Source organism: Salmo trutta, chromosome 5 (genome assembly GCF_901001165.1).
Source record: "Salmo trutta chromosome 5, fSalTru1.1, whole genome shotgun sequence".
Taxonomy (NCBI): Eukaryota; Metazoa; Chordata; class Actinopteri; order Salmoniformes; family Salmonidae; genus Salmo; species Salmo trutta.
In genome coordinates, this window is record NC_042961.1 from 27,224,987 (window position 1) to 27,239,434 (window position 14,448).

Consider the following 14,448-nt stretch of genomic DNA (forward strand, 5'->3'; position numbering starts at 1 on the left):
TGTCTTATGAGGCACTTTTACAACCCATTATACAACAACTCTAAACAGCTGATTTATGCCCGCTCCTGGATGCTTGTGCTTCGTTACTGGAATGTAGGGAATTTTAAAGACCCCTCCTCTGCTTGTCCCGTCCGCAAGCAGACAAACGGAGCAGGCGCCTGGTTGAGTGCTCTCCCACCAGTGCTCCCACCACAGGGCAGTGAAGGAGAACGTAAAGAATGCCAGAAGATGAGAAAGAACTCTATTCTGTCCTTCTCCTCTTTTTTTCCCACTCTCTCGGGTCTGTTTCCGCCCTGCATCTCTTCTCACACCTTCTCGCTTTTTGCTCGTCTTTCTCACTTTCCAAGTGTACTGTACTGTGTAGGCCTATCGTCTTCACTTTGAGTTTCTCCATCTTTTACTCTCAAACCTGTCTTTTCTCTGAAATATACTGTATCATACCATCAATGATACAACTTTGCACAATCACATGTTATTTCACTCTTTTGAAAAAAGTAGAGGGAAATAGGACACATTTTATTTATTAATGCCATGTAATAAAAACACAAGTACTGTATATTATGCATAGGATTCTTTGTAGTTTTGTTAATAATATGGTCGTGTGACAAACAAAACAGTGCTTTGATAAACATGTTAAAAGTCAAACAAGATGCATTATATTTACAGAGAAACAGGGCTTTAGATTGTGTATCAAAGCAACCTTTTTTATCTTAGGCAAAAGCCGGGATAAGAACACTAAACTACCCTTTAATCTTAATTGAATTGCAAAATAAAAGGCACAATGGCTTTGGTTTAGTAGTAATTCAATAGCACATGCATCTCTCAATACTGGTAGCACAACGCACAAACAATAAAAGCATTGAGACTGCAAAGAAGCTAAATTAGAAACTTATTTTGAAAATAAGGACATAAGCAGCTCTCCACATGCCATGGACTGTATCTTGACAGGTTTGTGAGACATTTCTCATACTTCTCTCAAGGTCTGTATTTCCCTTTCACCTCTTCAGCTTTGGCATTGCTCAAGGTCTGCTCTTTGCCTTGGGGTCACCCATGATGTTGAGTACATCATCAAGAATGGAGGGGCCCAAATCGAGTTCAAGTGACAGAAGTGACCCAGTGATGTGGGAGATTGAATACTGTGACACACTCTTGTCCTTGGAGAACTCAAAGTCAAAGTCGCAAAGGCGCCCCTCGTCCACCCCGCTGTCCCTGTCCACCCAGTCTCCATTGCAATCAGAAAGCTTTTTCTCGAAGCGGAGGGTAATGTCATTGTTAAAGCTTCTAAAGCCATTGCGGTTGTCATTGCCGTTGAAGCCTTTGTTACTATTGAAGATGCCATTGCTGTTCCCATTGAAGCCACCATTACCATTGCTGTTGCCATTGATGTAATAGGTAGGTGAAGGCTTTTCATACCCGTTTTCACCATTGTGCTTTTCATGATTACTTTTGGAGACTTTCTTCGTCTTTGGCTTCTCTGGTTTCTCTATCAGATCCAGCAGGACGTCTGGTTTGGTTGTGACTTCTGTCAGATGTCTGGTCGGGTCGCTGCTGAAGACCTCGATGGAACGCAACAGGGTTTGAATCTCCAGGATGCCAGCCCTGTCTGGGCTCCCCAGGGGAGAGGTAGGGACCCGCCCTACCATGCAACCCAGGGGGTCCGTAGCGGGCATAGAGAACACGGCGGTGGAGAGGTGGGGTAGGGTGAGGGCCTGGCTCCCCCCAATTGAAGGGAGCGAGATGGCGTTCTTTAGAACGGGAGAGGGTGTCTCGGGAAACTGGGCGTCAGATGCGCTGTTGGCCCGCAGGAACTCGTTGTGGATGCTGTACTGCGGACGGAACACCTCACCTTTCCCAGGCAGGAGCTCAAACTTTCCCTGGAGGAAGGACATGTCCCCGAAGGCGTCCCTCTCACCGCCCTTTCCGATGTGGATGGTGTGGCGGAAGTCCCCCAGCGGTGGGCTGATCATATCTGGGGACAGGATGTCTCTCAGACGACATTTCTTGCCTTTCTTGCTATTTGTGGACTTCAGGTAGATGGGTGCTTTGGCAGGCATGGTGGTCAGTGTCGAATAGAGCTCAGAGATAAAGGACAAAGAGGACGACACTCCTGGAACTTTAGGATTGTTGAAGAACTTCACACTGAACACAAGGTCTCCCTGGGGAGATGAGGAAATTACATTCTCAAAGAAATGGCTGTGTTGTCTTGCGCTGCTCCGAAAATAGCTTTGATATTTGTGTCATTAATCAGGAAATCCAAGTTGATCAGGAGTCCAAGTTCTCACCAGTGTTGTCTATGAGGTTGCAGAGCGGTCAACCAGCCACTTTTCTGAGGAAAGAAAGAGAACAAAAGGAGGTCAGATATTTGATCCAGTTTTTCCCCTAAACATACACAGTTTATCAGTCTATTTGTCAAATCTGGGGTATGTTCTGCCAAGATGCTTGAGCCAATGTTACATTTTACATTCCAATAAAATGTTGATACATAGACATTTCTCCAACTTCTTCCCTAGAATCACAACTGGTCTGTCACTGATGATCTACACTTCATGTCAATCTCCATTCAAATAACAATATAAAGCTACTTACACAAGACCCCAAAATAAATCGTGGACAAAACGGAATGTTTTCATCCCCCTGTTCCCCTCATCCCCCTGCATTTGGAGAGCGTAAAGGCCATATGAGATTCGAGGGCAAGGCCTGGTGAACTGAAGCCCAGGCTCAGGCCCATCTGCTCAGATCCTTACGAGGCCCCCCAAGGCTGCCGCCTCCTACATGTGCTAATATGGAACAGCTGGACAGCAGATTGGGCGAAGAGAGGCGAGAGGGCTTTAGTAGGATCAGAGCAAGGCAGACGATGGAGGAGAGGACTACTGCCCAGACACGCACCAAGAGGGAAAGAGGGGGGTTTGAAGCGATGCAGAGAAAGAGGGAAGGGAGGAGTTAGGAGAACTAACGGTTGGAGGAGGGCTACAGGGGATTAAGGGAGGATTTTAAAAGAGGGGGATGCAGATGCTTATTTGTTTTTACGTTGATAGCTGGACGTTCTGTTTCAATCGTAATTTTGACTGAAATACCAGTCAACCCACTGGGCAGTCATCAGTTCAACCTCTAGTTTTGATTTACAGGTGATTGTCAACTAACGTGAAATCAACCAACATAATGTACCATGTCATTGGATTTAGGTTAAAAGTTAGGTGAAAAAATACAAATCCCCAAATTCCTTTACGTTGATGACTTTTTGCGAATCCAATCAGTTTTCCACATTGATTCAATGTAATCATATTGCATTTTTAAATTATGTGGAAACAAAGTTGATTCAGCCAGTTTGTGCCCAGTGGGATTAGTCTACAATCCATCAGGAGGATAATCATAATTGTCAAGAGGTATTACTGTAGATTGCTAATAACTGTTTTATAAATGAATCTATTCGAGGCCATTGTGTTGCAATGTACGCATATGATTTAGCTGTACTTGCAGTAACGCTTGCTGAGGATGAATTGAGAGAGGAGAAAACTAAGTGTTGCCTGACAGAATCTAGCAGCCACAGAGAAAGAGAAAAAGACACTGAACAGGAAGAGTGGAACAGGCGAAGATAAAGGGGTAGGGAGTAGAGGGAGCAATAGAGAGGAGAGAGTAGAAAGAGGGAGAGAGTGCTTGCTCAGTTATATACATATTTACTTGTGAGAGGTCTGTCAGCAGCGACCCTCGCCGACAGAGTGCAACATGGCACAAAAGTGCCTGGGTGTCCTAATCCACCCCAAAAAGTTTGACTGAGACAATATCCACATTCTAACGGGACATACTGCAGCCAACAGGCACACTCCTTATTAGAGGCTCTCCAAGTAAGCTAGCTACTTGCTCCCAATACTCCCTCCTGTTGCCAATGTATGTAACCTGACCCACGTTTTGACATTACCAACCAGAACGTTCACTAATAGGTCCGGTATCACATCATCAACTTGTATCGATCACATTTTTACTAACATGGCTGAACGTTGTTCTAAAGCTGTATCATTGGCACTAGGTTGTAGTGATCCATATATTTATATGTACATATTCTTATTCATTCCTTTACACTTGTGTGTAAAAGGTAGTTGTTGTGAAATGTTTAGATTACTTGTTAGATATTACTGCATGGTCGGAACTAGAAGCACAAGCATTTCGCTACAATCACATTAACATCTGCTAACCATGTGTATGTGACCAATAAAATTTGATTTGATTTCGATCATAACTTGGTTACACTCACAAGGAAAAATAAAATACCAAAGGCTGGCCCTAAGGTAATCTACCAAAGGTCCTACAGAGGGTTCAATCAGGACTCATTTGTGGATGAGATTAAGAATGTGCAATGGTTAGATGATCCTGAAAAGTCACTAAGTTTGTTTATGAAATTACAGTTGAAGTCGGAAGTTTACATACCCTTAGGTTGGAGTCATTAAAAAAATCATTTTTTTCAACCTCTCCACAAATGTCTTGTTAACAAACTATAGTTTTGGCAAGTCAGTTAGGACATCTAGTAATTTTTCCAACAATTGTTTACAGAGATTATTTCACTTATAATTCACTGTATCACAATTCCAGTGGGCCAGAAGTTTACATACACTAAGTTGACTGTGCCTTTAAACAGTTTGGAAAATTCCATAAAATGATGTCATGGCTTTAGAAGCTTCTGATAGGCCAATTGACATTGTTTGAGTCAATTGGAGGTGTACGTGTGGATGTATTTCAAGGCCTACCTTCAAACGCAGTGCCTCTTTGTTTGACATCATGGGAAAATCAAAAGAAATCAGCCAAGACCTCAGAAAAAAATAGTGGACCTCCACAAGTCTGGTTCATTCTTGGGAGCAATTTCCAAATGCCTGAAGGTACCACGTTCATCTGTACAAACAATGGTATGCAAGTATAAACACCATGGGTCCACGCAGCTGGCATACCGCTCAGGAAGGAGACGTGTTCTGTCTCCTAGAGATGGTACTTTGGTGCGAAAAGTGCAAATCAATCCCAGAACAATAGCAAAGGACCTTGTGAAGATGCTGGAGGAAACAGGTACAAAAGTATCTATATCCACAGTAAAATGAGTCCTATATCGACATAACCTGAAGGCCGCTCAGCAAGGAAGAAGCCACTGCTCCAAAACCGCTATAAAAAAAGCCAGACTACGGTTTGCAACTACACATGGGGACAAAGATTGTACTTTATGGAGAAATGTCCTCTGGTCTGAAACAAAAATAAAACTGTTTGGCCATAATGACCATCGTTATGTTTGGAGGAGAAAGGGGGAGGCTTGCAAGCCGAAGAACACCATCCCAACCGTGAAGCACGGGGGTGGCAGCATCATGTTGTGGGGGTGCTTTGCTGCAGGACGGACTGGTGCACTTCTCAAAATAGATGGCATTATGAAGAAGGACAATTATGTGGATATATTTAAGCAACATCTCAAGACATCAGTCAGGAAGTTAAAGCTTGGTCGCAAATGGTTCTTCCAAATGGACAATGACCCCAAGCATACTTCCAAAGTTGTGGCAAAATTACTTAAGGACAACAAAGTCAAGGTATTGGAGTGGCCATCACAAAGCCCTGACCTCAAGCCCATAGAAGATTTGTGGGCAGAACTGAAAAAGTGTGTGTGAGCAAGGAGGCCTACAAACCTGACTCCGTTACACCAGTTCTGTCAAGAGGAAAGGGCCAAAATTCACCCAACTTATTGTGGGAAGCTTGTGGAAGGCTACCCAAAACATTTGACCCAAGTTAAACAATTTAAAGGCAATGCTACCAAATATTAATTGAGTGTATGTAAACTTCTGTTCCATTGGCTGGGAATGTGATGAAAGAAATAAAACCTGAAATAAATAATTCTCTCTACTATTATTCTGACATTTCACATTCTTAAAATTAAGTGGTGATCCTAACTCACCTAAGACAGGGAATATTTACTAGGATTAAATGTCAGGAATTGTGAAAAACTGAGTTTAAATGTATTTGGCTAAGGTGTATGTAAACTTCCGACTTCAACTGTATTCATGGGTATAGCTGGTAAGCATGCCCCTTTAAGAAAATGCACTGTGAGGTCAAGCGGTGCCCCATGGATTGATGATGAGCTGAGAAATGTAATGATTCAACGTTATGATGCCAAAAAAGCAGCAGATAAATCTGGCACTCTGTTTGATAGGCAAATTATTGTAAATTTAAGAAATCTTGTATCGGCACAAAATTGATATACTGTAGTAAAGGGTGACGGGAAAAACTGTGGAGAATGTTGAATGCTATTATGGGTAGGATTTCGAACATGTCCTCCTCTTTTGTTGAATCAGAGGGTATATTAATACAAAACCACAAAACATTGCAAACTACTTTAATGAATATTTTACAGGCAAAGTGGACAACTTGAGGAATTCTATGATTCCAGCTGAATGCTCCATGTCATATACCCTTAGAAAAGATTGGATCATGAAGGAGAGGCAATGCGTGTTTGAATTTCACCAAGTAGAAAGGGAAGAGGTGGAAAGGATGCTGTTGTCTCTTTCGGATGACAATTCACCTTGTACAGATAATCTTGACGCCATATTGCTTAGAGTTACAGCTAACCAAATATCTACCCCAATCTCTCATATTTTTAATAAGTGCTTAATGTATGGGGTGTGCCCAGAAGTCTGGAAAGAGTCAAAGGCTATTCCACTACCTAAGGATAAAAAAAATCTGCATTCACTGGTCCTAATAGTCATCCTATAAACTTGCTGTCTGCGTTAAGTAAATTATTGGAAAACATTGTATCTGTACAAATCAAGGATTATTTCTCATGTAACTTGTTTTCAGCATGCATACAAAAAAGGGCATTCTACGAGTACTTCCTTTGCACAAATGACAGATGATTGTTTAAAGAGTATGGTTGATAGGAAGTTAGTTAGTGCATTGTTGCTAGATTTCAGTGCTGCTTTTGATATAATTCATCATGAGCTATTACTAGGTAAACTCAAATATTATGGTTTTAAGTCTGCAGCTCTATCCTGGATGGAAAGCTATCTATCCAGGAGAAGGCAAAAAAGTGTTCTTTAATGGTAGTTTTTCAAACAGTAAAGATATACACTGTGGTGATCCTCAAGGAAGCTGCCTAGGCCCACTTCTCTACTCTAGCTTTACTAATGATTTACCTTCAGTATTGAACAAAGCAAGAGTGGTCATGTATGCTGATGACTCTACAATATTTATCGCAGCATCAGAATATAATGAGCTAACAGGTGTACTGAGTAGTGAACTAAAATGGTGTCAGAGTGGGTTGATATGAACAAATTGGTGTTTATAAAACTAAATGTATTTGGTTCAAAATATATGCTTGCTGATGATCCCCAATTTAATTTGTCTGTGAATAGAACGTAAGGTAGAGCAAGGGAAAAAAATGAAACTACAAGTTGTCATGTTTGACCCAGCTTTATCATGGGCAGAACACATAAATAACATTGTTATTAAGATGGGTACGGGAATTTCTGTTTCAAGAAAATGTTCAGATTATGTAACATCTAGCACTCTGAATCAGGTGATTCAATCCCTGGTCCTATCACACTTTGAGTACTGTCCAGTTATATGGTCATCTGCAGCAAAGAAAGATATAAAAAGCTCAAAATCGCTCAAAACAGGGCTGCCAGATTACCTCTTCATTGCTCTATCCATATGAATATTATCCAAATGCGTCACAATCTCTCATGGCTTCACGTTGAAAACAAATGAATATACAGTATTCTGATTTTCTTTAGGAATGTTATATTTTTCAAAAAACTACAATATTTTTCAGGCCAGTTAGTACATACTAGCAACACACATAACCACCAAACTAGACAGGTAAATTCAGGGCATCTAAGACAACCCAAGCCAAGGACAAATCGCCTTAAATCTACAGTTTTATATAGAGCCATAGCTGAATAGAACCCTTTACCAATCCATATTCCTCAGGCAAAAAGTAAATCCACCTTTGAGAATTTTTTTTAAGAACATCTAATGCGATAAACCATATGACTGGGCAGGAAATAGAAAGCATCAACTGAATGTTACATGTGTTTACTGTCAGGTATTTTAATTGTCTGTGTTCTCTTGTTAAATGTTTGTAAAGTATTCATTTGTAATTTTTTGTAATATCTTATTAATTGGTGTTGGACCCCAGGAAGATTAGCTAACGTTACGGTGTTAGCTAATGGGGATCCTAATAAAAATTCACAAATTCCCATTTATCCATGGTACATGTTTAGTGGGGACAGCCATGGACACTTGGCATGGTGTTTATCTGGACTGCAGACCGGATACCTGTATAACTTTGAAGACGACAGACACAGTAGTCTCTTTCAACCAGAGGCATTTGGTGCCTAGACTAAATGAATGATAATATCACCATTGCCCACCATTAAATGATAACATCAGTGTTTCCTGTATTAAAAATATTTTTACTTCCCATCGAGTGAAGCAATATTGGCATTTGCATTTCCCATCACACCTCTACATTCTTAAGTCTAATACAGCAACGGTCATACATACATTATTGGAAGACTTACTTACTCAAACAATACAAAACCAAAGTGCCAAAAACTTAACGTATGGTCGACCATATGAATTGGTTCAGAGAATGTTCTCACTTGGAGGGGGTGGTGGCCATTACAACACAAATAAATGTGTCACTTAACAAGCACTGTGGCTATATACTGTATATATATATATATATATATGCATGGCAAGCAGGGTGGAAGGATGCAGAATATGTGTGAGTGGGTCTGAAGGGCAACACTGCTCTCTTAAGGGCTGTGTGCATGTTAGTGTTGGAGTGAGTGTAAGTGTTTGTATGAGGTGCTTGACTAGGCTCAGGAGAGATAGCAAGAAGGTTTGAACATGCGCCATGTGTTTGTTTGCTGTGCGTCTGACAGAGAGAGATTGAGAAAGAGAGAAAGATGAACAACAGACCGTCAAAAATTTTTTTTTTTAAAGGGACAGAAAAGAAAACAAAGATCCCCTGCCTCGCATAGCATTTGACTTCCTTTCCCTTCTCCTTTTCTCTCTCTCTCCGCCTCTCTCCATACTGCTCTTTCTCAGATGACCTTGACAGCTGAGGCCCACTGCGGCTGGGTTCCGATAGGAAGTCAGAGAAAAGCAAACCTCCAAATCCTAAACCCTTCCTCTCATGGGTTCATTCCAACGTATGTACTCTGTGCTGTGATTGCAACTACAGCCGCGTTACCTACCATATATTACATTCCCATACTGCAGACGGTCACTGGCTTAGGCAGCTACAGTCTGACATACTTATTGATTATTGGACTGCCCTTGCATCAAAGCCAGACCACCTGCTGGGTCTGTGCGGATGGAATACAGATCCGCTATTCTCAAGTGTCATGGGAAATCCATAGTATTATGATGGATGACCGTGTTTTTTTTGTAATCAGCTGTATAGTCCCTATATAGAATTCCTCATCCAAGCCAAATTCCCTCTAGTCCAACAATGGGAAATTTGGCTTGGTGGAAGATTTCTACAGAGTTATACTATTGATAGTATAGATAGAGAGACATCCGATATGCATCTAAATCAAGGTCAACAGCCGTTGCCCATGAAATGTCAGCTGGTGTCCGGAAAGCGGATGACCTTCAAACTGATCATTCTGGTGGCGGAGTGGAGTTTGGCTGCATTTGGCAGGCATGATTGGAATGTCAGAGGCCACTAGTTAATTAAAAAGGAAGTGGTATTCAGCTCAGTCAGCTAACTCTGTTTATCTGAGAGGATAACTAATAGCGGACGCCAGCTGTATAAAAGCAAAATATCTGATATAAATATGACACATGGGGTATGAACTGATATACAAAACAACGCTTGATTCAACACTGAGTTTTTCAATGTAAATTATTATACAAAATTCTTGCCACCAACGGAATGTTATATATATGAAGGCTACAACAATTTCAGCTCTGCAGATGTTGCTAAGAGTATCAGAGGGCTGGGTTTAAAAAGCTCATGATCGGTAATAGTTATTACTGAAAACACTTTATAGATGCCTAAGTACTAACTATGCAAAATATGTGTATATATAAAAAACGAAGTCTTTGTTATGTACTGTAACTGTGCAAAAAAAAGTACCATGTATGTAAATATGTGTATGTATCAAAAAAACCCAAAGAAGGGCTAATATTTATATATTTTTTATTAAAAACGTTATTCTGACAGGATAACTAATAGACGACGCAAGCTGTATAAAAAGCAAAAATATCTGATATAAATATTTAAACTGGAACTTTCACTGGTTGTGAAATTGTTGAGAAGGTGCGTACTGGTCTAACTCCTACTCAAGGCCAGATTCACACTGTACTTTTGGAACAGAGCCCAAAAGGAGCAGCGAGAGCAGCAAATGTTCGTTGCCAGCCCTGGGCCCGGCGCGACGCCACTGCAGAATGCGGTCAAGGGTTTTCATTTACACCTCCGGGGAAGGGGGGGGGGGATCTGCTGGCGCCTTCCTCACAAGTGGTTGCTGAGCACCGGTCCAATCATCGAGAGTGGCGAATAAAGCTTCTGTGTCATTGGGTCAGCTGTATGTATCTATGCAGGCATGATGGGGGAGCTGGAGCAGTTCCAGCCTCTAAGGACAGCATTGGGTTCGTTACAGACATGGGGAATGCCATGTAATGCAAAGCAAGGTCCAGTTAAGGGGATTAGCTATTGTAAGCAGAGAGGGTTGTAGTAGACTAGGGAAGCGCTGAGGGTTTTGGGTAATGGACTGATGAGTTTGGGTGAGGGCCGTGTGGTCCGGTTATGGATCCCCATCTCTCGTCTCCTCACAACCGGCTGTTTCGACTATCTGCGTTAGCTTGTTATTAGAGCTTGTGTAAGTGTGCTGTATTCTAAACAAGTGCCCATGATGACACTTTACAGTTTGGTCTCACTGTACACAGAAATGCATCACATGCGTGACGAACCTAGAAAGGCCTACGTTAAGCATTGAAGATGCACACACTCCGGCTCACAATTTGACCTATTTAAGCCATTACCGTTCTTCCAAAAAAAAGGAAGCATTACAATCCTTCCCTCAAGCAGTCTCATACTAGCATGGTCGCTGAACATGTAGTTTTGTAAAAACATAGTTCTATATTTTGATGTACTGTATGTATGTTGGGCTAGGAGGTTATAGCCCGTGTTTATATTTTAAACTCTAACCTTTAACCCCTTAAATTCTGACATGACCATGAATAGATCGTCCCCTTTCTTTTCGTCCGCAATTAAAAAAAGAACTTGGGCATACCACAGCAGAGGGTAATGGTAGCCCTAAGATGACTTGGTCCGAGCTGTTTTGTTACATAAAGAAACCTCAATTATAGGCAGTTGTTCCTCTTGGGGCCTGGTGTGGCTGTGGTGGGAGTGTAATAGAATGGCAGGGTGGTGTATTTGATATGTCTGACTCTCCCCTCCTCTGTACCACCCCACCCCAGCTGTCAGCGTTTACCCCGTGCCACCCGCTAGCGTGGGTTCTGCCCAGTTGTCCTTGGCAAGGGCCGGGCAGGAAATCATATCAAAGCAGAAAAGACATGAAGGGAATGACAACACAACCACTCACTGGTAATGTGATGAGTGTAGTCTGATGAGCCACTCCAAAAACCCTCCAAAAACCTTGCGAAAACCTAAAAATAAAATCTGTTCACTCGGGAGATTAACGCAAAGCTCAACATGTCAGAAGTGTGTTGCCTGGCTTAAAATGTCCCCTCTAGGAAAGAAAGAAGTGGTGTCAGGTTGCCCTGAACTGCTCACCCCTTGTCATGTAGTGCAAGAACATTGGCTGGACAAACGCACTGAGCGCTGGTGTAACATACCCCTGCACTCTTTATATCCATAACTGAACACTAATTACCATATTAAACAGTGGTGAATCACAGAGACACACGCTAACAGCCACATCGTCCCTTTGAATACTTAGTCCCATTGAAGGTTTTACTGTAATGTACCAAATCCCTGTACATGATACGATGCCAGAGATATTGGACACATTACACACTAACTAAGTCTTAAACCTTGCTCACCCTTTCCCTCACCTTGTGTAATTCCTGGGATAAGCTCCTGGTTCCTGTCAAAAGGTGTCCACTGTCCTCCTGAAGGTCTGCAGTCCTCGTGCTGACTGCTAAAGAGGTGTGTGTGGCGTGTGGTTCCCAAACTCACTGGGGCTGACTGACTGTTGTCTCTGCCCTGGGGCCGCCCTGCTCTCGCCACTTGCTCTCGGGAGGGATGTCTGCCAGACAGCTGTTTTTGGAATTTCTCTCAGGTTCGATCTAGCTATTCCGCTCTGGAGCTGTAGTCTCCTCCTCCTAACCCTCTCTCACCGCCGTCTGCAGCACCTGTGTCTGTCTGTCTGTCTGCTCCCCTAGCCACAGCTTGAGGCGTTTTTACCGGTAGAGTGGGATCCTCTCCTTTTCCCTGGTGTGTCTCTTGCTCTCTCTTCCGTCAGTGGGCAGCTATCTGCTGGGGTGGAGAGAGGTCAGGCTGAGGGTGAGGTTGGTGCTCTGGAGTTCTGCTCAGCAGCTAGGTTACTGTGTTGGAGAATGAGTATGCTGCCTCTGCTGCTGCGCTGGAAGTCCCTCCTTTCCCGAAACAGTGTTGTTTAAACTGTCTGTTCTCTGCCTCTCTCTCTCTCTTTAGCTCTCTCACTCACTTTCCCACTCTATCCTCTCTCTCTCTCCTCTTTAGTCTCTCTGCCTTGATCTGATCCAATCTGCTCTGTAAATCTAGTGGGTATACAGCAGACACTGTATTCAGGGTCTCTCTCTCTCTTTCTCTCTCTCTCTCTCGTAAAATACATTGAGACACTCATTCTCCCACCATTTCCCTTGACTATTTTCAGACCGTCTATATTCATTCACATTCTGGCTCGCTCCTTTGTACCGCATAGCACTGTATGCTTTATGTTCTTCCAAACATTTTCTCTGTTTCCTACAGGGTTGAGTAGGCTAAATCCTACAGGACTCTGCGGCACTGCAGTGATCCAGAGGACAGTTATTAATTGGCTACCAGACAACACATGACATACTTTTGTTAAACAGCTCTCCTGGTGGGATCCCCACATACCCAATTGAAATGCGTGTGTGTATGTGTGTGTTTTATGTCCTTTTTCACAGCGGCTAGGTGAAAAGGACAATGACGTTCACATAATCTTCTTGTCGCATTGTAAAACCTCTAACCTGATGCCCTCAAGGACATAGGGAAGCTGTGCATCACAAATTAAGAGGTATTTTGCAGTGCTCTGCTGCTATTCTTGCCCCAAAAAAACCTATCACCCTGGTAACCACTGCTGCTCTGTTGTGACATCGGAGGGGAGGGGGGTAGGGAGAGAATGAGAGGAGAAGAGAGACGGGGATAAAGAGGGGGTGATAGCCGCCTCCCGTGTATGCCTGTGTTTATGTTGGGGGAAAGTAGTGAACGGGTGTCCTCACATGTCCAAATTCTATACTAAAAGTAATCCTGTCATGTTCAACGTAGGACAGATCACAAAATTCCCACTCCTCCGCTCAAGTAAATTTGACATTGATAACTCACTCGCCCTAATCAAATCAAATAACATTTTATTCGTCACATGCGTGGAATATAGCAGATGTAGGTCTTACAGTGACATGCTTACTTACAAGCCCTTACCACTTATTTTTCTTAACTGCGTTGTTGGTTAGGTAAAAAATAAAAAATAAAAAAAGTTAAAGAGCAGCAGTAAAATAACAGTAGCGAGGCTATTTACAGGGGGTACCGATAGAGAATCAATGTGTACATGTACTGTAGGTAGAGTTAAAGTGACTATGCATAGATAATAACCAGAGAGTAGCAGCAGTGTAAAAGAGGGGGAGGGGGACAATGCAAATACTATGGGTAGCCATTTGATTAGGAGTCTATGGCTTGGGGGTAGAAGCTGTTAAGAAGTCTTTTGGACCTAGACTTGGTGCTCCGGTACCGCTTGCCATGCGATAGCAGAGAGAACAGTCAATGACTAGGGTGGCTGGAGTCTTTGACAATTTTTAGGGCCTTCCTCTGACACCGCCTAGTATAGAGATCCTGATGGCAGGAAGCTTGGCCCCAGTGATGTACTGGGCCGTACGCACTACCCTCTGTAGTGCCTTGTGGTCGGAGGCCGAGCAGTTGCCATACCAGGCAGTGATGCAACCCGTGAGGATGCTCTCGATGGTGCAGCTGTAGAACCTTTTGAGGATCTGAGGACCCATGCCAAATCTTTTCAGTCTCCTGAGGAGGAATAGGCTTTGTCGTGCCCTCTTCACGACTGTCTTGGTGTGTTTGGACCATGATAATTTGTTGGTGAAATGGACACCAAGGAACGTGAAGCTCTCAACCTGCTCCACTACTGTTGTGTCATCGGCAAACTTAATGATTGTGTTGGAGTCATGCCTGGCCATGCAGTCATGGGTGAACAGGAAGTACAGGAGGGGACTGAGCACGCA

The 14,448-nt window shown here is 42.8% G+C and overlaps 1 protein-coding gene across 3 annotated transcripts; it reads right to left on the minus strand.

Moving 5' to 3' along the window:
- Positions 1 to 278: 278 nt before the first annotated feature.
- On the minus strand, positions 279 to 13,326 carry cdc42ep3 (CDC42 effector protein (Rho GTPase binding) 3). 3 transcript variants are annotated; one of them, XM_029753165.1, is made up of 2 exons: positions 12,401 to 13,326; positions 279 to 2,326 (listed from the first exon to the last, which is right to left on the minus strand). In XM_029753165.1, the coding sequence occupies exon 2, from the start codon at positions 2,052 to 2,054 to the stop codon at positions 1,020 to 1,022; it is 1,035 nt and encodes a 344-aa protein (XP_029609025.1). In that variant the 5' UTR covers positions 2,055 to 2,326; positions 12,401 to 13,326; the 3' UTR covers positions 279 to 1,019. The 3 variants fall into 3 exon arrangements, with proteins under 3 accessions (XP_029609025.1, XP_029609023.1, XP_029609024.1); XM_029753163.1 differs by having other exon boundaries at positions 12,049 to 13,326; XM_029753164.1 differs by having other exon boundaries at positions 12,037 to 13,326.
- Between the last annotated feature and the right edge of the window lie 1,122 nt (positions 13,327 to 14,448).

Coding starts and splice junctions, on each gene's coding strand:
- cdc42ep3 (XM_029753165.1), bottom strand. CDS start 2,054: ATGCCTGCCAAAGCACCCATCTACCTGAAGTCCACAAATAGCAAGAAA.